The 25,833-nt window shown below is 44.8% G+C and overlaps 1 protein-coding gene across 4 annotated transcripts in view; it reads right to left on the bottom strand.

Annotated features, from left to right (window-relative positions):
• RALGPS2 (Ral GEF with PH domain and SH3 binding motif 2) overlaps positions 1–25,833 on the bottom strand; it is a 287,833-nt gene that overhangs the window by 235,202 nt on the left and 26,798 nt on the right. For 3 of the 4 annotated variants that reach the window (XM_054038029.1, XM_054038031.1, XM_054038032.1), the window contains exons 2-4: positions 10,043–10,198; positions 9,868–9,948; positions 8,591–8,730 (exon numbers count right to left, since the gene is read on the bottom strand). In XM_054038029.1, coding sequence (XP_053894004.1) covers positions 8,591–8,647 — 57 coding nt within the window. In that variant the 5' untranslated portion in view covers positions 8,648–8,730; positions 9,868–9,948; positions 10,043–10,198. The remainder of the gene's footprint in view (positions 1–8,590; positions 8,731–9,867; positions 9,949–10,042; positions 10,199–25,833) is intronic. The other variant, XM_054038030.1, reaches the window with a different exon arrangement.

Below are 25,833 nucleotides of genomic sequence, written 5' to 3'. Positions count from 1 at the left end.
AATAGCCACTATCTTACATTTGCAATGAGAGTGAAGCCAACCAAGCTTCCTCAGGGAAGATGATGGAGCTTTATGTGGTCGGGGGCAGACCTGTAAAGTACTCAGGACTTTACTCTACACTAGATACTTCCCTCCCAACACCCATTGCTGGGTGGATGCCATTATACAGGTATAGAAATGTTCATACTGGTATAGCTTATTCCAGTTCAGGAAGCAAAATAAACTATACTAGTATAAGTGCACCCATGCTAGGATTTGTACCAGTATAACTATATTAGTAAAAATCAACTCCTAACCAACACAGGTTTACAGATAACTTCTAGTGTACACCAGGCCTTAGTACCACTGTTCAGTGAACAGATGCTTTTCTCAAAATGACCACTGAGGTCAGCTAAGGCTTCAGTCCAATACAGAAGAGAGGGAGATGGCTGCCACTTTGAAAAGGGCAGTTTTTTGTGGAATTCTCTACAAAAGAAATTTGTTCTTCATCTCTACTGAAGAAGAAATTTTCAATTATGATTAACACAGAGGAAAAAAAAGCCCATGAATACCAAAAACAATCTACAAATAATGTGACTTATGCACAAGATTTCAGTAAATTTTAGAACCTATTTGAAGAACCTATTATTCCATTACTGAGATCATGAAAAAACAAAAGATCGGCCAATTTGTGCTAAGTATTTCAAAGATCGTAATTTAATTTTTACATAATACTTATTTTACCTCAAACTAAAGCATTTGCTTGTAAAATTCTCAGAAAATTCATTCTATACTCCCGGGGTAGTCAATTGGCATACTTCGGGCCAAATTCAAACTAGAAGACGTTTTTGAACAGATCCTGAAATTGTTTTATTTACTCATCATTATTGTTGGAGGTTACATAAGTGATCTCTCTCCTGCCATCCATCTCCATCCTCTGACAAACAGAGGCTAGGGACACCATTCCTTACCCATCCTGGCTAATAGCCATTAATGGACTTAACCATCATGAATTTATCCAGTTCTCTATTAAACGCTGTTATAGGCCTAGCCTTCACAATCTCCTCAGGTAAGGTGTTCCACAAGTTGACTGTGCGCTGCATGAAGAAGAACTTCCTTTTATTTGTTTTAAACCCGCTGCCTATTAATTTCATTTGGTGACCCCTAGTTCTTGTATTATGGGAATAAGTAAATAACTTTTCCTTATCCACTTTCTACACATCACTCATGATTTTATATACGTCTATCATATCCCCTCCCAGTCTCCTCTTTTCCAAGCTGAAGAGTCCTAGCCTCTTTAATCTCTCCTCATATGGGACCCGTTCCAAACCCCTAATCATTTTAGTTGCCCTTCTCTGAACCTTTTCTAATGCCAGTATATCTTTTTTGAGATGAGGAAACCACATCTGTACGCAGTATTCAAGATGTGGGCGTACCATCGATTTATATAAGGGCAATAAGATATTCTCAGTCTTATTCTCTAGCCCCTTTTTAATGATTCCTAACATCCGGTTTGCTTTTTTGACTGCACACTGCGCAGACATCTTCAGAGAACTATCCACAATGACTCCAAGATCTTTTTCCTGACTTCTTGTAGCTAAATTAGCCCCCATCATATTGTATGTATAGTTGGGGTTATTTTTTCCAATGTGCATTACTTTACATTTATCTACATTAAATTTCATTTGCCATTTTGTTGCCCAATCACTTAGTTTTGTGAGATCTTTTTGAAGTTCGTAACAGTCTGGTTTGGTCTTAACTATCTTGAGCAGTTTAGTATCATCTGCAAACTTTGCCACCTCACTGTTTACCCCTTTCTCCAGATCATTTATGAGTAAGTTGAATAGGACTGGTCCGAGGACTGACCCTTGGGGAACACCACTAGTTACCCCTCTCCATTCTGAGAATTTACCATTAATTCCTACTCTTTGTTCCCTGTCTTTTAACCAGTTCTCAATCCATGAAAGGACCTTCCCTTTTATCCCATGACAGCTTAATTTACGTAAGAGCCTTTGGTGAGGGACCTTGTCAAAGGCTTTCTGGATATCTAAGTACACTATGTCCACTGGATCCCCCTTGTCCACATGTTTGTTGACCCCTTCAAAGAACTCTAATAAATTAGTAAGACATGATTTCCCTTTACAGAAACCATGTTGACTATTGCTCACCAGTTTGTTTTTCTGTATGTCTGACAATTTTATTCTTAACTATTGTTTCGACTAATTTGTACCAACGTTAGACTTACCGGTCTGTAATTGCCGGGATCACCTCTAGAGCCCTTCTTAAATATTGGTGTTACATTAGCTAACTTCCAGTCACTGGGTACAGAAGCCAATTTAAAGGACAGTTTACAAACCTTAGTTAATATTCCGCAACTTCACATTTGAGTTCTCTCAGAACACTTGGATGAATGCCATCTGGTCCCGGTGACTTGTTACTGTTAAGTTTATCAATTAATTCCAAAACCTCCTCTAGTGACACTTCAATCTGTGACAGTTCCTCAGATTTGTCACCTACAAAAGGTTTGGGAATCTCCCTAACATCCTCAGCCGTGAAGACTGAAGCAAAGAATCCATTTAGTTTCTCCGCAACGACTTTATCGTCTTTAAGCGCTCCTTTTGTATCTCGATCATCAAGGGGCCCCACTGGTTGTTTAGCAGGCTTCCTGCTTCTGATGTACTTAAACATTTTGTTATTACCTTTGGAGTTTTTGGCTAGCTGTTCTTCAAACTCCTCTTTGGCTTTTCTTATTACATTCTTGCATTTAATTTGGCAGTGTTTATGCTCCTTTCTATTTGCCTCACTAGGATTTCACTTCCACTTTTTAAAGGAAGCCTTTTTCTCTCTCATTGCTTCTTTTACATGGTTGTTAAGCCACGGTGGCTCTTTTTTAGTTCTTTTACTGTGTTTCTTAATTTGGGGTATACATTGAAGTTGGGCATTATTATGGTGTTTTTAAAAAACGCCCATGCAGCTTGCAGGGATTTCACTTTAGTCACTGTACTTTTTAACTTGTTTAACTAGCCCCCTCATTTTTGCATAGTTCCCCCTTTTGAAATTAAATACCACAGTGTTGGGCTGTTGAGATGTTCTTCCCACCACTGGGATGTTGAATGCTATTGTATTATGGTCACTATTTCAAAGCGGTCCTGTTATAGTTACCTCTTGGACCAGCTCCTGCGCTCCACTCAGGACTAAATCTAGAGTTGCCTCTCGCCTTGTGGGTTCCCGTACCAGCTGCTCCATGAAGCAGTCATTTAAAGTATTGTGAAATTTTATCTCTGCATTTCGTCCTGAAGTGAAATGTTCCCAGTCAATATGGGGATAATTGAAATCCCCCACTATTACTGAGTTCTTAATTTTGAAAGCCTCTCTAATTTCCCTTAGCATTTCATCATCACTATCACTGTCCTGATCAGGTGGTCGATAATAGATCCCTAATGTTATATTCTTATTAGTGCATGAAATTTCTATCCATAGAGATTCTATGGAACATGTGACAAGTTTCAGAGTAACAGCCGTGTTAGTCTGTATCCGCAAAAAGAAGAACAGGAGTACTTGTGGCACCTTAGAGACTAACAAATTTATTAGAGCATAAGCTTTCGTGGACTACAGCCCACTTACGAAAGCTTATGCTCTAATAAATTTGTTAGTCTCTAAGGTGCCACAAGTACTCCTGTTCTTCTTTTTATGGAACATGTGGATTCACTTAAGATTTTTACTTCATTTGATTCTACATTTTCTTTCACATATAGTGCCACTCTTCCCCCCGCACGACCTGTTCTGTCCTTCCGATACATTTTGTACCCCGGAATGATTGTGTCCTATTGATTGCTTTCAGTCCACCAGGTTTCTGTGATGACTATTATAACAATATCCTCCTTTATCACAATGCACTCTAGTTCACCCATCTTATTATTTAGACTTCTAGCATTTGTGTACAAGCACTTTAAAAACGTGTCACTGTTTATTTGTCTGCCCTTTTCTGATGTGTCAGATTATTTTTTATGTGAATGTTTATCATCTGATCTGGCCCTTACATTATCCTCTTCCATCCTCTGCTCCTGACTATAACCTGGAGATTCTCTATCATTAGACTCTCCCCTAAGAGAAGTCTCTGTCCGATCCACATGCTCCTCTGCGGCAGTCGGCTTTCCCCTCTCTCCTAGTTTAAAAACTGCTCTACAACCTTTTTAATGTTTAGTGCCAGCAGTTTGGTTCCACTTTGGTTTAGGTGGAGCCCATCTCTCCTGCATAGGCTCCCCCCATCCCAAAAGTTTCCCCAGTTCCTAATGAATGTAAGCCCCTCCTCTCTACACCATCGTCTCATTGAGACTCTGAAGCTCTGCCTGCCTACCTGGCCCTGCGCGTGGAACTGGGAGCATTTCTGAGAATGCCACCATAGAGGTCCTGGATTTCAGTCTCTTCCCTAGCAACCTAAATTTGGTCTCCAGGACGTCTCTCCTACCCTTCCCTATGTCATTGGTACCTACATGTACAATGACCACCGGCTCCTCCCCAGCACTACACATAAGTCTGTCTAGATGCCTCGAGAGATCCACAACCTTCGCACCAGGCAGGCAAGTCACCCGGTCATCACAAACCCAGCTATCTACGTTTCTAATGATTGAATCTCCCATTACTAACACCTGCCTTTTCCTAGCAATTGGAGTTCCCTCCAGTTTTTTATGATTTTCTTCTCTGCAGTCTGGACCTTGACTATACCTTGTCCAAGAAATTTGGCACTTGACAAAAAACAAATTAACTACCCCCTGCTATACTCAAACACCCATTTTGGGGAGGATACAATGTATTTTTCATACACAACTATGAGGATGAATCCCTGCTTTATGTCTAAAACTCAGCTCAGCCTTAACTATTGGAGGCACAACTGGCATCCCATAATTATTTGGCAACATCCAAGTGTGCTAGGCATTTCACAGAAGAAATAGTAACGTGGGCACTCTGACAATACTGCAGCCTAAATTTAAATGTGACATAAGAAGCGTGACAAACTGAAGGGGAGTCATTGGGTGAAGCACAATCTGTAACCCACTAACACCCAGCTGCTTTTCGCCCCACTCCTCCTTTCCTTCCCTCCCTATGACTGGAAGGGTATTAATTGACCACTCCAGCTTGAATGGTCCCTTAAAATGTGTGTTAACTACTTATTCTAAACAAGCTGTTCAAATATGGTATTTAGCAGAGAAACTGAGGGCTTGTCTACTTTACAAAATTAGGTCGATTTAAGTTAGATCGACCTCCAACCACCACAGCAATTAAATCAGGGGCTGGTGTCCACACTAGCCTCCTTCTGCTGGTGCTCCACATCCTCACCACATCCTCAAGGATTGTTTGCATCCACTATAGTAGGGCATTGGGGAGCACTGACAACAGCACAGGGCTCACAGCTGGAGTCCTCCTGCCCCGGAACTAACAGCCAGAGAAAACTGAAATACTAGCAGCTCTGAAACTGTGGTGAAATTGAGTCCTGCACTGGGCTGTCAGCCCTAGGGTGGGAGGCAGGGGGAGAAGCTCCTGTTGTGAGCCCCATGCCGGGCTGACAGCTCGAGTCATCAGCACTGGAGGGGGAGGCAGCTGTAAGCCCTGAGCCTGGCAGAGCTTCAGCTGTCAGCCCCACACAAGGCTGACAGTCAGACGACATAAGTAACGCAGTGTCCACATGGAGACTGTGTTGCCCTAACTACATCGACCTAAGCACTATGCCTCTCACGGAGGTGGAGTTAAGTTAATGTACTGGGCGACTTATATTGGCAAGAGCACCACTGTAGTGTAGACACTAACAGAGTTAGGTCAATGTAAGCTGCCTTATGGCGACCTAACTCTATAGTGCAGATTGGGCCTGAGTTAGTTTTCCAGATCTGAAGAAGAGCTTGGGGTAAGCTTGTCCCTCTCACCAACAGAAATTGGTCCAATAAAAGATATTACCTCACCTACCTTGATTCCCTATTATCCTGGGACCAAAGCGGCTACAACACCACTGCATACAGCAAAACAATGAGTATAGATCTGACAGGGGAAAAGACTGAGTATAGACAAAAGCAAGTTGTCTTCAGACTGTGGTGAACTCAATTTTACAGTTTTTTGTTTTGTCTTTTTTAATTCTGACCCACAAACATCCTTTGGTTTTTAGTATATTACAAGAAATGGCAAGCAGTATCCACTTTAAACACCTCTTCTCCCATTTATATTTGCCAGCTTAAAAAAAAAAAAAAAATCAAATATGCAGCATAATCCTAATGAACATGAAAAAGACAAAGTTACTCACCTTATGCAGTAACTGTGGTTCTTCAAGATGTGTCCCCCTATGGGCGCTCTACTCTAAGTGCGTTTGTGCTCCATGCACCTCAGATTGGAGATTTTAGGTAACAGTGTCCATTGGGCCCACACACACCCTGCAGCCTTGTGCCTTACACTGAGGCTGTACAGAGCTGCATGGGAAACCGCCCTCAGTTCCTTCTCTGCCATGGAACCAGTTGTGAAGAACTATGAAGCAGAGGGGAGGAGGGAGAGTAGTGGAAAACCTATAGGGGAACATCTTGAAAAACCACAATTATTGCACAGGGTGAGTAACCTTCCCTTCTTCAAGTAGGAACTATGGGTGCTCCACTCTAGGTGACTATTGAGCATTACTCTCTACAGAGGGATGGGGCTTCGGAGTGGAGTCTAGAATCGAAGACAGACCAGTAGATCCAAATATGGCAACAGAAGCTCAGGCATGAGTGATAGCACAGTGTTCAGCAAACATATGAATGGATGTCCAAGTCATGACTCTACATATTTCTGCAATGGGAAAGTTCTTAAGAAAAGGCTATTGAAGAAGAGTGAGTAAATACTCTATGGAAGCTGAAGATCATGAGACTGATAGCAGTAGGTAATGCAGCCAGATATCCAGAGAGTCTTTGCTTGGAAATCAGAGATCTCTTAGTTCTCTGCAACGGAGAGAAATAATCTTGGAGATTTCCTACAGGGCTTAGTTCTGTCTAAATCAGGAGGGCATTAGACTTTTACATCAAGTGTATGTAACGTATTTTCTCCTTTACAAAAACCAGCGTGACTTAGGGAAGAAAACTGGAAGGTGGATAGGTTGACATGTGGAAGTCCGAAGATACCTTTGGCAGGACTTGGGATATAGTCACTGTGTGACCTTATTCTTAATGATTTTTTTTTAAAATATGGAGATATACCTATCTCATAGAACGAGAAGGGACCTTGAAAGGTCATCAAGACCAGTCCTCTGCCTTCACAGCAGGACCAAGTACCATCCCTGACAGATTTTTGCCCCAAACACTAGATGTCCCCCTCAATGATTGAACTCACAACCCTGGGTTTAGCAGGCCAATGCTCAAACCACTGAGCTATCCCTCCCCCCAGATGACTGTGAAGGAGGTGAGGGTGGGGGAGGAGAGTGATGCTATTAGACACCCTACCTCACCCACTCTTCAAGAAGTACTAATGGCTACTACAAAAGCAGATTTCATAAACAGGAGTAAAAGAACCAAGACTCATTGTATGAGAAACCTAGGAGAGCGACTTCTGGATGGAAGTCAATCTCTAGTTCTCAGTGGAAGCACATGGGGTGTGTTATTTCTATTCACATAACATCCATCTCTGAAGAAGTATATTTATGGAGAACCCTATGATTCATCCTGATCATCCAGGAAGCAAGAGACATTTGTCTTGTCACCCTCACATCCTAAGGTCTCCTCAAGATAAAGACAGGGTACTGAATAAGATATAACAAGCCCCTACCCTTAAACCAAAACCCACTACAACGGTAGGAGCCCATTTCCCAAGCACATAGCTCAGCAGCGTGAATGTCCTATGGCTTATCCACATTAAAAGTACCTCTTGTCTCTTTGGAACTGCTGTTAAATGAGAAAGGGCAGTCAAGTAACCCACCATAGGATCTGCTGTCTGTGTAACATACAGCCTATAAGCAAAGGACCTCGGAAACAAGAGTCTATTTGAAGGCTCTTAAAAGCCTGGGATGGGGGCACCAAGAGGACTGAGACAAGCAACAGAAAGAGAGATGCTCCACCATAAGCAAGACTACAGTGTGTGCTTCAGAGAGGCTCTAACACTCCAGGCAGTGTGACAAAGCTTTGGAGAAGGCAACTGATGAGGCGTATCATCAACAAAAATGTGCCAAAGCCTCACCCATTTACTGAGTTTGAAATTATTTTCAAAAGTTAAGTATAAAATAAAAATTGGAACTGCATAAGAGTTTTCATTAAGACTCCTTTTACACACCAGGCACAGCGCGATAGAATAAACAGACACAACAAGAGCTGAAAAGCTTCTACCACATCCATAGAAACTGAGGAGAGGCACTTATTGCCTATGGCAAATCTACACAGGCTGATTCATGCTCCTGGCTGGTAAGCATTCTAAAAACTCAAAATTTTGAACTAAATTAAATATGAACTGTCAAATGTCAGAGACAAGATCCACAGAATAACGTATCTTTGTAGAAAGAAAAAAGTCATTGTTTCAATTGGGGGGGGGGGGAGGTTTTGTAACCCTATACATTTTATGGATTTAAATATCTGACTAACTAATAAAGGGGCTGTAAGCTTGTAATCCTTACCTCTGAAGCAGTAGCGGCAATATTAACATTGCTCAGCTGCCCATTCATTAGCTCCATACTGCCCACACCATTGATCTTCTGCCCTACATTTACAGCAGCAGGGTGGTCACTTCATTTCCAAGGCAACAGAGTAATCATTCCTACAAGAAAATGAAAGCAAGTCAGAAATTGTATTCTTATAATAATGCTGCTTGTTGTTTTCATTTCTGCACAGAAAAACTGTTTGGTAAGGAAAAATATTTTAGGACCGTCAAAGCAATAAAATTATTTATTTATATATAAATGCTACTGATACAATAAAGGTTTGTTTTATTTTCAATTTCATGAAATATTAGTGCCCCCTAGTGTTGAGAAACAGATCCTAGCTTAATTTTTACTGGTATCTACATTTGTATTTAATCAGAGTACAGATTAAATACATTTCCTGAATTTGCTAATTATGAATTATGACTTTTATATTTTAAAGTCAAGTCAGAACTGTGGCAGGGCTGCAATTAACTGGAAAACAGACGGTTTAACGTAACTATAAACAATCCGATAGGACTTTAAAATGTTTAATATTAAAACTGCAATAAAAGGCCACAAGACAGACACAAAATAAAGTTAATTCATTCCATGGAATTTTTTCCAAAAACACACTCAAACATGTATAGAAGAGTTTTAAATTACTTGCAGTAATCTTCATTAGTACATCTGACAAATATGTAATCCTAAAGAGCAAGAGATTGCAAAAACAAAAATTTAAGTAATTCAACATGCCCAGGAGTAATCTGATAATTAAAAGATCATTGCAGGAAAGAAAAAAAAAAAAAAAAAAAAAAAGGAGGATTTGAAATATAGGCCCACATCCTGAGGCTTTCAAGATCTCTCTGCTCTCCACCAATCCTTGCCTGATCTATGCTGAGCTGGTTCACTGATGCAATTTAGAGCAGCCATGCAACTGCAAGTAGTTTAGACAGCAGCAACCCATCAACAGTGGTTATATGCCAACTCTGTTCACACATATCAGTTGCACCAAAGCAGTCAATGATGTATTTGGATGGTCTCAACTCTGTCCAGTATAAACCCAAACACAGTAGCTACAATCCACAGAGCAATAATGAGGGACAAAAGATATGTTTAATAAACATTTTATCAGCTTTTACAAAAAACTTTAAATACAAAAAAAAAGTTTAGTTTAAATATATTCTTGTTTAGTTTTCCCCTCCAGAGGATTTACATGAAAAAACAAAACAAAACAAGATGGACAAATTAAGCAGCCACTACGCAATTACAACCTGTGAATGTGCTTGTTTTACTACTTGTTGGCACAATAATCCAGTAGCTGCTTTGATGCACATCTCCCACATTCCTGAATTCTGAAAAGGAAAATAGAGGGGCATTAGTGAAGAGATACAGTCAGGCAATTCTCCAATCCTCATGTCCCCAGATTAATCTCAGATCTCAAATTACCTCCTCATGGTGCTCCAGCACCCAGTGATTTGCCCACTTCCATCGCCTGAAGACTGGTACATCCCTTGGACCCCACTGCATCAGATGAGATGTAAGACAGAAGTGTCTGGGAGCACGTCTTCACTCTGGACATGAACCACTCCTGTTCTCTGAATCCTAGAAGGAACCATGAGAGAAGAAAACTATTAGCTCAGCTTCAAAAAACCCACTCACAACAAAACAGGAAAACAAAATGCAACTTTAAACTTAAAAATGAATTACAGTAATAAACAAGTTCCTTACCTCCTTAACCACCACCATTCAAAAGTAGCAGTGCTCAAAGTTGACTCTGACCTCAGGCCAAGAGTTAATCGGTAGTGGGTGCAACAGGAGGCGATAGTTTTCTGCCATAGTATCTGCACGCAGTCATGCAAGGAAGCAGCCCCTGCCTCAACGCATGCATGGATCCACCAGAAGGATAGGACTATTTAAAGCAGCAAGTTTAATGAACTAAAAACGAACAGTTGGACACGTGTTTCAGGGAGCTGTGACTGCAATTGTCAGATAAGGGCTTTCTATTGAAAAATGTGTGATTTCCCTCACACAACTTCAGGGATCATTTGTCTTTTTTAAAAAGCTGAGACACACAACAAATACAATACTATATTCAGATAGCTTTTCTGCACAAGAGCCAGGAATCAACTAAAAAAAGTTTTCTATTCATGACCTTTGTCCACAAAAGTTTGTGTTTCTAAAAAGCCTCTCATTTTTTCAGGATCACCCACCAGCCTATTTGATTTCTACGTACCTTCTGTTTTCTGATTCTTTGTGAAGGGGGTTAATGTTAAAAAAATGTATTTTACTTTATTGCCTTAGCTATTATTTTTCAATTAAACAAGAACAGACTGAAACCATGATGTAATATCTTCTATATAAGCACTAGAGAAAAAACTACTTAAAAACATTCAAGGAAACTTGCTGACCCCTGGTCTACACTACAGCTTGTGTCAGTATAACTATGTTGCTCAGGGGTGTGGAAAATCCACACCCCTGAGCAACATAGTTATAGTGACCTAACCCCCAGCATCGACAGCACTATGTTAAAGGGAGGGCTTCTCCTGTCAACATAGCTACCACTTCTTGGGGAAGTGGAGTACCTACACCGATGGGAGAATCTCTCCTTTTAGCATGGAGTGTCTTCAGTAACCAGTGCAGCTGTGCCACTGCACCGGTGCAGCTGTAAGTGTAGACAAGCTATGAGTTTATTATAGCGGACTGTCAGGCCTGCTATAGCTAAGGGCAAGACCAGCTTTCTATTTAAAGCTCAACTCTTCTACATGCTCCCGCACGGTTACTCTGATTGCCTTGAAATTTGGTGTGCCTCAAATGGGCACAGGGTACAGTTAGGGAGCCAAATTCGAGGTATTTTGACCAAGGGGTTCCCAAGATACAGCAATCTGAAAAAACAGTTCTCTTAAGGCTGATGTATTTTTTTGCCCAGACCTGGGGATCAAACCAGTGCTCCGATCCTGTAACAGGGGTCTTAATCGCTCAAGAGTTACCCCCAACTAGTGTCTGCCCCATTGCCCCTTTAGGGGAGCAAAATTCAGAACTGTATTCACCAAAGAATTTAGCTTTCATTTCAGGCACGTGCCTAATGGTCACAAGATACACAGAGCATGCACGCATGCATGAACAGAGGAGCCAAGAGCCCATATTTGGGGGACCTTGACCCTCTGAAGAGGTCTATGCCAGTCTCTCCCTGCTCTATGTGTGAGATGGCATCTGGGGTTCAAGCTCTGTGGCCCTGCTGCTTGGGGTGGGGAGCTGAGAATAGACAGGCTAGGAGCATGCACCAAGAACACACTGCTGAGACTGGAGGAGGTGGTGAGAACAGGTATGGTTTAGACACATCACAGGGTTTCTCAAAACACTGGGGAAGGGGGATGGAACACCCACTGAGATGAATGGAGCAGTTCACATGTCAGAGCTATTGTTTCAGGCTGTACTCATCTCTAAGGGGTGCTCTCATTAGCTGAGACCATCATACGGAGATGAATGGCCCACTTCACACCTCTTAGAGTCTCCTGTATTTCAGGATTATCCTATGCTGGGAATCAGGATATAGCAAAGCAGTTGCTGATGATTAACTTCATACAATATTAAAGCAGAGAGCTAGATCTATTACAGCTGAGGTTGACAAGACTTTTCTATTTAAAGAACAATTATTCTAAATGTTCTAGAATCGTGGGGGCATGGAACAGCATTAGTGATCCAAATCATGTGGCCTAGAGGAAACAGCAGCAGACTGGAATTTATGTCTACACTTCGGACCTTACAGCAGCACAGCCATAGATGCCGACTTCCCCGCTTTTCCCTGGGTGCTCGACCCCCTACCCCCACCCCTGCCCCGTTCCACCCCTTCCATGAGGCCCCACCCCTGCCCCACCTCTTCCCACCCCTAGTCCAACTCCTTCCCCAAATCGCCGCCACAGCCCCGCCTCCTCCCCTGAGCGCACCACATTCCCACTCCTCCCCCCCGGAGCTTGTTAACGCCTCCAAACAGCTGTTTGGCAGCAGCTGGGAGGTAGGCGGAGGAGCGAGGATGTGGCGTGCTCGGGGAGGGAGAAAGGGGGGCGGGGGGAGGCTGGCTGTCGGTGGGTGCAGAGCACCCACTAATTTTTCCCCATGGATGCTCCAGCCCTGGAGCACCAATGCAGTCGGCGCCTAGGAGCACAGCTGCACCGCTGACAACTCTCCTGTGTAGCTGCTGTATGCCAGCAGGAGAGCTCTCCGGGTGGCATAATTAAACCACCCCCAATGAGCAGCAGTAGCTATACTGGCAGAAAAGCATCTCCCACCGATATAGCACTGTCCCCACCATAGGGTTCCCATATTTAAAAAATAAAAAAAAAAGGACACACTCCACAGGGCTCTGGCCCCGCCCCAACTCCACCCCTTCCCCACCCCAATTCCGCCCATTCCCCGCCCCTTCCCCAAAGTTCCCGCCCTAACTCCCCCGTCTTCCTCCCGGCCACATGAAAAGGGCTGCCCGAGCGCTACCGGCTTCACGGTTTGCCAGGCAGCCCACAGACCCTGCGGCCCCGGACGGTGCTTCCTCAGCGCAGCTGGAGCTCGGGAGGGGAAGTGCCCAGCCGGGGGCGCAGGGTCTGGAGGCTGCCCGGCAAACCGTGAAGCCAGTAGCGCTCGGGCTTCGGGCAGCCCCCATGCCTCCAGACCCTGCGCCCCTGGCCGGGCACTTCCCCTCCCAGGCTCCGGCTGCTGTGCTCCTCCCCTGACACTTCGGCTCTGTTTAAGAGCCGAGCTGCCCAAGCGCTCCGGCTTCGGGCAGCCCCCTTGCCTCCGGACCCTGCGCTGCCGGAGCAGAGCAGCTGGAGCCCAGCAGGGGAAGTGCCCGGCCGGCGGCTCAGGGTCCAGAGGCATGGGGGCTGCCCGAAGCCGGAGCGCTCGGGCAGCTCGGCTCTTAAACAGAGCCGAAGAGTCAGGGGAGGAGCAGAGCAGCCGCGGGAGGGGAAGTGCCCAGCCGGTATTTTCCCGGACATGTTCGGCTTTTTGGCAATTCCCCCCGGACGGGGGTTTGATTACCAAAATGCCAGACATGTCCGGGAAAAACCGGACGTATGGTAACCCTATCCCACCAGCGCTTTTGTCTGTGAAGGGCATGAGATACCTTAACTCTGCATTATTGAAGGTTGGTTTTTTTGGTCAGTGAATACTTTTAAGTGTGACTAGATTATTTATTTAAAAAACAAAAACTTTAACTCTTAGGCTATGTTTACACTAGCACTTCTTCAGTAAAATTTGTGTCAGTCAGGGGTGTTAAAAAAAACCACACTCCTGACTGACATAATTTGCACCAACAGAAGTGCCAGTGTGGATAGTGCTATGTCAGTAGGAGATGCTCTCCCGTTGACACAACTACTGCCTCTCATTGGGGGTGGTTTAATTATGCCAGTGGGAGAGTTCTCACCTAGTGGCAGAGAGAGTCTACACAGGAGACCTTGCAGTGGCTCAGCTGCAGCGGTACAGCTGTGCCACTGTAAGATTTCTAGTGCAGACATAGCCAGAATCTGGGAGGCCCTTTGGAAACGAGTTTTGTCTTATTTTGCAAGCTCACGAACTGGAGAAGGATTTACCACCAACTGCCCCACGGTGAATAAAAAAGTTGATTTTTAAATAAATAAATATATAAATTGGACTATTAAAACCAGATTTTTTAAAAAATATAAACCTGTATTTAATTTAATAATAAACAAACCTATTTATAATTAAAATGACAATTTATGTTAAAGCCTAAATGTATTATGACCTATTAAAATAATTTAAATTAAGAACATTTTAAAAAATAATATTAAGCAGTACGTTTGCTGCCAAGTTTTAAAGAAAGTTATATCACTGAACTGGTGGAAGTCACTGGCAAACACCTGGAACCAGGCTTTGTTGGAATGCTAAACCAGCTTTGGATAGCAGCAGTCTCTTCTGCAGATGCAGACAACGTTTTCTTTATTTCAGTTTATTCAAATAGTTCAGCTCACTGACTAGTTCATTCAAAGATAAGAGACCAATTGGGAGTTGAAAAAGCAAGAAAAAAAATAGCTACTAATCTTCCATAACTGTTGTTTAAGATGTGTTGCACATGTCCATTGCACTCGGTGTTTGTGCACCCCACACTCAGTCACTGGAAAATTTTTCCTCAGTGTTACCCATCAGTGCGGTTCAAACACCCTCTGCCATTGCATAACACCAACTTCCCCAAAACCTGCCCTCCCCCCTTCCTTTTCACCATACAACTCCAACCCAGAGGGGTAGGAAAGTGGGTTGTGGAATGGACATGTACAATAGATCTTGAAGAACAACTATTATGGAAGGTTAGTAACTGTTTTATCCTCTTTGAGTGATTGCCCATGTCCGTTCCATTCTTGGCAGCTCACACGCTACAAAGCAGAAGTCATGGGAGTCTATGTACACGCATAACTCATCCAAACTTAAAAGAGTCTCCAGAATGGGGATGTGAAGGTGGGGACTTATAATTGCCACTTTAAAAGTGTTCTAGATAGGGACTTGTGCAAGAAAACACTGACAAGGCTCATTGTGATTTTGTGGAATGCCATGTTACTTTGCTCGCTGTGGAAATGCCAGCCTGTATACACAAAAATGATGAAATTCTGTGTGATGATACTGGGAGAGCCTTCATCCTGTTTGTGATGGCCATGAACAGTTGGGTTGACAAATGGAATTGTTTAGTCCTACCTATGTAGAATGCCCAAGGTCTTCTAACATCTAGCATGCACAGGTGTTGCTCCTCTCTATTGGCATGGGGTTTTGTGTAAAACATATGCAAGTAAATTGACTGGCTAACATAAAAATTAGATACCACTTTAGAGAGAAATCTTGGATAAGGGTGTAGATACACTTCGTCCTTGAAGAAAATTGTATAAGGAGGTTCAGATGTCAGAGCACACAGCTCAGCCACCCTCCTGGCTGAAGTGATTGCTACTAAAAAAGCCAGTTTCCAGTAATAGTTGTAGTAAGCAGCACATTGCTAAAGCCTCAACTGGAAGTATCATAAACTTTGACAAAACTAAAGTTCAAGTCCTGCGGAGAACCGGTTTCCTTATCCGAGGATACAACTTTTCCAGGCCTTTAAAAAATCTGATTGTGATACAGTTCACATGAAGATGGAAAGCTGATGTTGCTGCTAAGTGGACCTGGATAGAACTAATCACCAACCCTTGATGTTTTAGGTGCAATAGATAGTCCAGGCTATGCTGGATTGAGGAAACCTCGAATTGATGAGATAAGATGAAAAAATGCTCCCATTGCAAAATTTAAGTAGTCCTGGTGGAAGCCTACCTACAAGACATGGTGAACTTGCTCCAATCAAGAGTGACTCCTCTGTAGGATTTAGCCATGGAGCCTCCAAGCTGTTAAATGAAGTGCCCACAGGTTCGGCTGGAGCAGCCAACCATGATCCTGCAAAATTATGTCTTGGTCCAACAAGAAGTGAAATCAGAGCCTCCACCAACAGATTGGAGAACCAGTGCTGCTGGGGCCAGGCTGGGGCTATTAGTGTAACCCAGGCAAGTCTCATTTTATGGTTAGCAACAACTTGGAGTAGCAGTGGACTTTGAGGAAAAAGCATAGCAGAGCTTGTTCAACCAGGATAGTAGGAAAGTGTCTGTGATGGAAACAGGACTGCGACCTTGTAGGGAATAAAACTGGTGGCATTTCCTGTTGGCTTTGGTTGTAAACAGGTCTATTTGGGGATTCCCCCACGGATAGAAAACACCCCTGGCTACATCCAGGTGGAGAGATCACTCTTGGTGACTCGAACGATCTGCAAGCTTGTTTTGCACCTCTGGAAGGTAAGAGGCTTTGAGATTGATTAAATCGGCAATGCAAAAGTTCCATTAGCGAATTGCCTCATGACAAAGCACAAAAGAGTGGACTCCTCACTGCCTGATGAGGCAGAACATTGCCACTGTGTCATCTGTGAGAACAAACAGGCTTCTTCCCTTTACCTAAAATAGGAAAGCCTGACAGGCTAGGTGGACAGCCCTTAGCTCCCTGACATTAATAAGCAGAGACAGGTCCCACGAGGACCATGAACTCTGAGTTTGGAGCAGACCCACGTAAGCTCCCACCTCCAGACAGACATATCCATCACTAATGTGAGCAAACTATTAACTGTGGTATGTAACCTACCATTTAAATCAGCTTCTGCACCAGATGATTGGAGGATAACTAATATGACACTGACTTTAAGAAAAAAGTTCCAAAGGTGATCCTGGCAATTACAGGCCAGTAGGCCTAACTTCAGTATCTGACAAATTGGTTGAAACTGTAGTAAAACAAAACCAAAACACCAACAGATTTAATCAGACACATAGATTAACACAATTTGTTGGGGGAAGAGTCAACATGGCTTTTGTAACGGGAAATCATGCCCATGGGTGGCGAGTTATATTCTTTCGTGGTGCCCAGGCTCCAGGAATATTCAGGGCTGGGGGCCCTGCTCCACCAATATTTGGAGCTGGGTCTCTCCCCCGGCCCCGCCTGGAGCGGGCCCCGGCCCCTGCTGGCCCCACACACACACACACACACCCCCCAGCGCATCCCCCGCCTTGCCCCGGACCGTCCCTGCCTGAAAGGAAGCAGCGCACGTCTCTCCCTTGTCTGCTTGTGTAGCACATTCCTACATGGAGCAGTATCCTACACTACACACATTGCTGTTGCTGCCTAAGGGCTATAGCACAAGAGCAGCGCCAGCAGGCTGGCTGCTGTAGCACCTCAGAGGGGGAGGGAGAGGAACACACATGCTTGGCAGCCCTCCCCTGACCCCTCCCCTCTCCCAGCACCCACCTGGAGGAGATGCCAAGGGGGCTTCCGGCCAGGAGACATCTGGAGTGGACCTCACTCACCTGAGCAGCTGCTGGGGCTTCTGTGAGCGTTTGATCCTGTGAGATTTCCTCCCCCCCGCCCGGAGCCTCCACTCCTGCCCAACACTGGGCAAGGGGCAGCCCCATCCCCCAGTGAGGCTACGGTGAGGGGCAGCAAGGGAGGAAGGAAGCCACATGTGATGACAGTCCCCTCCCCCCCAGCATGCACCAACCCACCACAGGGGAGATGGGGAGGGAGACTTCCTAGACCCGAGCAGCTGGGACTTGGGTGAATTTTGTGACAACCTGACCTCTCCCGCCCCCACAGCCACCACCCCGCAGCCACCACTCCTGCCCCATGCTGGGCAAGGGGCAGCCCCATCCTCCACCCCCAGTGAGGCTATGGTGAGGGGCAGCAGCAGGGGAGGCCACATGTGATGGCAACCCCCGCCCCACTACCCACCATAGGGGAGGCGAGGGGGCTTCCTGGACCTGAGAGGGGCCCTAGGAGCATGTGCAGTGACAGTAGTGCATAGTGAGTGTGCTGCAGGAAGGGACGGGGGGGAGAAGAGGAGGGGTCCCCTCCCCTGGAGCTTGCTGCTGCCAGCAGGGGCGGGGGGGTGGAGGGGGAGTCCTCTCTGGCCCTAGCCCTGGGGTAGCCTGTCTGCACCCCAAGCTCATCCCCGGCCCTGCCCCACCCCAGAACCCCAGCCCTGAGCCACCTCCTGCACTGTGAACCCCTCATCCCCAGCCGCACCCCAGAGTCCTCACTTGAGGGGAAAAAAACACACAACTTAAATTGGGCGGTCAGTTTGGGGTATCATTGTATTTAGCACAATACTTTATTATTTTACACCCTTCAAAGTATATAATTGGTTGTATACAGGTGTTACGAAGTGGGAATGTTCTTAATGTTTTCTCAGAATACTGTGTGGGTGCCTCAGTTTCCCCTATGCATTTCTTAAGGATCTAGATGGTGGGATAAGGGGGTATGATTGTTGTAGAGCCCTAGAGGGCCAGTGTGATGCTGTCTGCACAGAGAATGGCCGACACCCTGTCTCTTGGCAACTGATGGCCTGGGCCGCTCTCCTGCAAGGTGCCAACTGAAGGTGTTGGAGAACAAAGATCAGGTGGCCTCCTAATACCTGGAAAAGAGTAAAAGGCCAGAGGAGTGGCTGGAGGGAGTGTCAGTGCCTGTGCGGACTCCCGGGAAGCACACGACTTGGAAGGGAAAGCTGGGATGCTCTGAAACTACTCCATTCAAAGCCAATCAGAACTCTGGGGGAGCATGCCTCCTCTCTCTGAGCATACTGTCTCCAGGGCAAGAAGCTTACACCTTCCTGGGTCTGACCTCGGAGCATTCAGCATGCCCTTCCACACCATGCACTTCCTGCACCGAGTCCGCACAGGCGGGGCTCCTGGGGAAGCCAGAGGGTCCTGCACCCCAACTCCGCAGTCAGACGTGACTCTAAGCCAGCTGGTAAAACAGAAGGTTTATTAGATGACAGGAACACAATCTAAAACAGAGCTTGTAGGTACAGAAAACAGGACCCCTCAGTCAGGTCCATCTTGGGGGGTGGGGAGCCCAGACCCAAGTTCTGGGTCTCTCCCCGTTTTCCCCAGCCAGCTCCAAACTGACACTCCCTCCAGTCCCTTCTCTGGCCTTTGTCTCTTTTCCAGGTATTAGGAGGCCACCTGATCTTTGTTCTCCAACACCTTCAGTTGGCACCTTGCAGCGGAAACAGAAGCACCCACACAATATTCAGAGAAAACATTAAGAACATTTCCACTTTGTCACAACAGGTACAACAAAAAATAATACACTTCTACCTCGATATAACGCGACCCAATATAACACAAATTCGGATATAACGCGGTAAAGCAGTGCTCCGGGAGGGTGGGGCTGCGCACTCTGGTGGGTCAAAGCAAGTTCAATATAACGCAGTTTCACCTATAACGTGGTAAGATTTTTTGGCTCCTGAGGACAGCGTTGTATCGAGGTAGAGGTGTACATGTCAAAAGTGATTGTTCAAATGTACAAGAATGTATTCAGTTTTTATGAAGTTTAAACACCAGTGGTGTGCCGCATGCATTGTTTTCACTTATCTGTATCCTGTTATAATGTAATAGCAAACATTTGGCTTTTTTTGATGACGGAGAGTGAGAAATGCATTTAGAATCTTTGACCGCCGATCATCCCACACAGTGACCATTTGCTTTGAAATTAGCACTTTCCCGATAGTTCTTCTTTTGCATTACAGTAGGCTTCTCTCTCATTTGATGGGTTATTGTGTATACTCCTGTAACTAAATGTACCTCATGGGCAGTGATCCTGTCAGCTTGTTTTCTGAGAAAAGCTTTAAGTATTTACACAAGGAAAAAAAATCTTCATCACTGAACTATTTGGATTTTAACATGGCAGAATAACTGAACAAGAAGACTGAGCTCCCCAGAGTTATCCTGGGTAGCCCTGAGAGACTTTTGGAAAACTACATCTCTGCTACCATTTGGAATTATAGACAGACTCACCTGTACACCTATTTTAACTGATTTAAACTCTCAATGACTCATATCTTTTTCCCAGCTTTAGTTAATTACAGAATTGGCTACCAGTATTTTCTTTGCTCTGACATCTAGGATGCAAATAGACCAGGGTGAGTGACTGGTCTCTTGGGACAGAGACAGACCATTATCACATAGTGCAGCTTGCCTGGGTTGCAAGATAGTCCGTTAGATATGTGGCGGCAAAATTTGCAGACAATACAAAATTAAGACAGATAAGTCCAAAGCAGACTGCAAAGAGTTAGAAAGGAATCTCACAAAACTGGGTGACTGGGCAACAAAATGGCAGATGACATTTGTACTGATAAATGTAAAGTAATGCATACTGGAAATCCATCACAACTATACATACAAAATGATGGGGCAGTTGCTACCACTCAAGAAAGATCTTGGAGTCATTGTAGATAAAATTCTCTGAAAACATCCCCACAATGTGCCATGGCAGTTAAAAAAAAAAAACAAACAAAACAAATAAATAAATAAATAAAAGCTAACAGAACAATGGGAACCATTAGGAAAGGGATAGATAATATGACAAAATATCATAATGCTGTTATATAAATCCATGGTATGCCCACACCTTGAATCCTGAGTGCAGTTCTGGTCGCCCCATCTCAAACAAAGATATATTAGAAATGGAAAAGGTACAGAGAAGGGCAAAAGAGATTAAGAACATGGAATAGCTTCCATATGAGGAGAGATTAAAAAGACTGGGACTGTTCCACTTGGAAAAGAGATGACTTAGGGGGATATGACAGAGGTCTATGAAACCATGAATGGTGTGGAGAAAGTGAATAAGGAAGTGTTATTTACCCCTTTACATAAACCAAGAACCAGGGGTGACCCAATCAAATTAATAGGCCACATATTTAAAACAAACACACACAAGCAAGTACTTCTTCACACAACACACTGTCAATGGGTGCAACTTGTTGCCAGGAGATGTTGTCGACGCCAAAGTATAACTGGGTTCAAAAAAGAAACTAGGTAGGTTTATGGAGGCTAACTCCACCAATAGCTATTAGTCAAGATGACCAGGGATGAAACCCCATGCTCTGGGTGTCCCTAAGCCTCTGATTGCAAGATGCTGGGATTGGATGACAAGGGCTGGATCAGTTGAGAATTGCCTTGTTCTGTTCATTCCCTTTGAAGCATCTGGCACAGGCCACTATGAGAAGACTAGTTACTGGGCTAGACAGACCATTACTCTGACCCAGTATAGCCATTTTTATATTTTTATGAAGGTTGAGAGCAAACAGAATGCTACCCATACACTGAATGGGTCTGTCCACCTATCAAGAAGTGAATATGTGAGAGGACTTGTTCAGCACAGAGCTCAAATAGTGATGACCTGGAGAATAAACGGAGGCTCGCCAACTTTAAAGAAATCAGAGCCCCTTTAACTGCTGGTACCAGAAACACGGTCTCCTGCATTGCCAGGAATAACATTACCGATAGGCTCAGCAAATCTCTTGCTGCTGCTAATGCTTCCAGTGTGATCAGTACCAGGATGGTCTCAGGTCATTGTGGTACCACAAATGTAGAAGACGCCTTGTGATGAAGCTGAGAAACCTCACACCAGCATGAAAAGGGTTAAAAAAAAGAGCCTCTGAGCCCAGCTAGCTCCACACCGCTACATCTGGGGCCAGTGCCTGGCCTGAAGGAGGAAGAAAAGGAGAGAATCTGGTTCAGTTCAAGGCTGACTAGCAAAGAGGCAGGAGATAGCTCTGTCTTTCTACATGAGGGGAGCATCACTACAAGCCTGACAGCCAAGACAGCCGCTGGAGGGAGAAGCATTGTGTCCCTGACCAAGAGAGACTGCTGAGGAGACTGGTGAGAACCCAGCACTGAGTGAACTGTACAATAAAGAAATTATGGGGCTAAACCCCTCCAATCTTATATCTGCTCTGCCCAGAAGGACCTGAGTCCACAGCAGAATGCCAACGAAAGGTCCACAAGAGGGCACTACTCCACACAAGCCACTACAAAAACTGTTCGGATTATTGGGGCCATGCCTCAAACTGAAGAAAATAGGTAGGAAGTAGCACAGGGCAGTGGACTTAGACTCCCTGGCAAGAGGAACTTGCCAGCATTGCTTCATACAGGGCCCTGGGCTGGAACTCAGTGAAGAGAGCGAGCCCAGGTCTCCCTACCACCCCTCCTTAAGGGCCGAGGCCCAGATGCAAGAAGAGGCCAGAAGGTTCCCAACTTAAGGTCAGGAACCAGGTACCTCAACCAGGGAAGCAAGAGACCAGAAGTCAGGTGTGCTAACCGCTAGGCGACCCAGCTCTTCAAACACCCTATCACTCACCCTTTCGGGACCAAGACTCAACAGTGCCAGTTTCGGTGCTACCAGAGAAAAGGAGTGCTTGAGTTTTGGCTGCACTCTACTTTTAACCCCAAGCTTACAGAGGATCAGTGTCAACAACAGGCCTGTCTAGAGGTCTTATGCCTCTTCTTAGGCACTGGGGAAGGCGAGCAGTGCCGGGTCTCAGGCATACTCCTGACCAATGTCAAAGCACTCAGCCAAAGTGTCAAGTCAGGATGGCTAGGCTCTGACAGAGGTCTCAAGGCCACCTTGACGGTGGTCTACTAGTTCTAAAATCCTGATAGTGAATTGAACGGTTTCTGGTCACATGCCTAACTACAGATAATACTTCATTTGTTTAATAATTGAATTAGTTTTAAATGCAAAAAACATGTTTTGTTAAACTTTATATATCCAGCATTAGGTACCGTAGTTTTATTTAACTAATAAGATAAAATGCTGTTTTTGTGCACTTTTAATTGCATTTTTTAGCTTCTATCCAAATAGAGCTTGACACAAATCGCAAGTAAAAAAATTAATCTAGTAAATAAATGCATAATTCACAATTTCCTCATAAAAATGTAAAAATTAAGAAGCTGAACAAATGTGAGTTAAGCTACATAACTGCCTAAATAATGTGTATAGATACAGTATACCCTCCTGGTTAGCAAAAAGAAACCAATTTATTGTAAAGGGACATTCAGTTGCAAACCAAAATGTTACCAGTCAACAAGAATAAACCTTTCATTAGGAAAACAGTTAAAAAGTACAAATGCAAGACAAGATTAAAAAAGATATATCAGTGATTTAAATCAAGGTTTCCTGTTGGCTGATTTAAATCATGATTAAAATTGATTATTTAAATCAATTCACCTTGTGCTGCCCCTCCTTCAGGAAGGGAAACCAGTCCCTGGAGAGGCTGGCAAAGATAGGAGCCAAAGGCATATTTGTTGGCATGGGCAAGAAGCTGAAAAGAAGGGGAGGACGACATATAGGGGACGTTTATAAATTGGACTGGGACATGCTACAGCTCCACTTTAGAACTTCCCCACAGTTAGTGGTGCTTCCCTATGTTTCTTAGATACAACCAAATTATAAACAAAGAAACCACAAATTTAAAACTCACAAACCAGAACAAGAGATGAGGTAAAGAACAATATTTGTATTATATATAAAATTCTGCACTACCATCTGTCCTCTGGATGGGTTGTGATGAATCTGTCTAGAGACAAGAAGTTAGAGCACTTAAACTTGTGGTGGGGAATGCGGTATGTGTGGGAGATGAGGCACAGTGGACAGAGGAAGGTGTGCAAACTATGAATAACCCATACCCTAGTCTTTAATGCACACGGCAGAGGCTATGAATGGATCCTTGAAGAGGAGTGGCATATTTATATTTAGATAGGAAAGTCAACAATTAGTTTTCATCAGTTTGTAAATAGAGATTTCTCTTTCTAAATTGGGAGTAATCCAACAGAATTAATCATCCTGGTCCAGATCATTCCCTCCAATGTTTGGAGGGAGGAAGAGAGAAGGAAGAGAGATTTTTGTGCCAAACGTCCAGATGGAATCCCTTTCAGTGGGTGCAGGCTTCGCAATGTTTCTTTGTCATATGTTTATACCCTGTAAGGAAACTAGCTCACATGCAAGGACTTTCCTTAGGGCATGGCTACACTTGCAGATGTAGAGGGCTATGAGTTAAACCCGCCTTCGGAGAGTGCAGTAGGTAGGGTTACCATACGTGCGGATTTTCCTGGACACATCCGGCTTTTTGGGCCTCAAATCCCCATCCGGGAGGAAATCCCAAAAAGGGAAAATAGGGAGGGAGGGAGGGGCTGGCAATGCTCGGCAGGGGGCCAGAGCCAGCCGTGCGGGGAGGGGCCGGGGCCGGCGGTGCGGGAAGGGGCCGGGGCCAAGACGCCGGGGCCAGAGCCTCTTGGCCTGGGCCGGCCGGCCGCCGGAGGGAACCGCTCAGCCAGGGGGGCCAGACTGGGCCGCACCTCGCGCCCCTCCCTCCCCCCGCCCCAGCTTACCTGCTGCCTGCCTGCTTCAGGCTTCCCGCCAACCAAATGTTCGCAGGAAGCAGGGGAGAGGGAGGGGCGAAATGTTCAGGGGAGGGGGTGGAGTTGGGGCAGGGCTGGGAAGGGGCAGGACTGGGGAGGGGACGGGGAAGGGGTGGGGACGGGGCCCCATGGAGTGTCCTCTTTGTGGACACTTAAAATATGGTAACCCTAGCAGTAGGGAAAGCACTGCAGTCTGTCCACACTGACAACTGCTTGTGCACTGGTGTGGCCACATTTGCGGTACTTGCAGCGTCATTGGGAGTGGTGCATTATTGGCAGCTATCCCAGCATACAAGTGACTGCAACGTGCTTTTCAAATGGGGGGGCTGGGGTGGAGTTTGACAGGGAGTGTGTTGTGTGTATGTGGAGGGAGAGAGAGTGGGTTTTGGGGGGGCTGAGAGCATGTCAGCATGCTGTCTTGTAAGTTTTTGTGCATTTTAAATTGAATTTTTATCCATATAACTATCGCAGAATATCAGGGTTGGAAGGGACCTCAGGAGGTCATCTAGTCTAATCCCCTGCTCAAAGCAGGACCAATCCCCAGACAGATTTTTTCCCAGACCCCTCGAGGATTGAAATCACAACCCTGGGTTTAGCAGGCCAATTCTCAAACCACTGAGACAGAAGCAGACTCACCCCCCGTCCCCCCAACTCACCATTCCACACTAATCTCTCTCGTAGCACACTTATCTGTCTCGGAGCAGATAAGCAGCTGGCTGTCAGAAACGGAGCATTCAAACGGCATATCTGCATTCCTACAGCGAGTTCAAAACAATGAGAAGAGTGGCCACTTGACTTAAGGAGATTATGGGACATTTCCTGAGGCTCATCAGAGCTCAGTAATGCAACACCTCGTCCACACCGGCGCCATGGTGCTTCAGCGGGGGCGCAACAAACATTATTCCACTCGCTGAGGTGGAGTACCAGCAGCGCTGTAGCCACGGAGTCAGAGAGTTCTACATGCCTTGCCAGTGTGAACGGGTAGTGAGCTAGTGCGCCCGGCGCTCCTTTATTGCGCTGTAACTCACAAGTGTAGCCAAGCCCTTAGCTTCTATACAGGGCATAAACACAAGACCAAAGATCCACCCTATTTTCACCACTGAAGAATTCTGCATCCACATCAAGTCACATGATGAACCAAGGGAAAAGAAACAAACATTGCAAACCAACACAAGATTATTCTATCAGGGCATTGGAGTGAGCTATTGATCTACCAGCTTTAGTCAAAAGTTCTCTAATTTTTATAGCGGTACAAATCTCAATGTGTAATTTCAATCATACTGAACTCTGGTATCACACAGTGAAATATGAAAGACTAGAACAGAACTGAAAACGAAAGAAGTAACAAAAGACAGGAAGGATTTTCCAAGTAGCTGGTGGTAAACAATGCTTCTGAGAGATGGCAATGTTCTTTTCCATTTGGAAAAAGTTTATTGCCATGTTTCCAACAGAGTTTAAAATTTTGTTTATTCCCTTATA

Source organism: Malaclemys terrapin, chromosome 8 (genome assembly GCF_027887155.1).
Source record: "Malaclemys terrapin pileata isolate rMalTer1 chromosome 8, rMalTer1.hap1, whole genome shotgun sequence".
Classification (NCBI taxonomy): Eukaryota; Metazoa; Chordata; order Testudines; family Emydidae; genus Malaclemys; species Malaclemys terrapin.
Note: the sequence above shows the minus strand (reverse complement) of the source record. Positions and strands in the feature narration are given on the sequence as shown.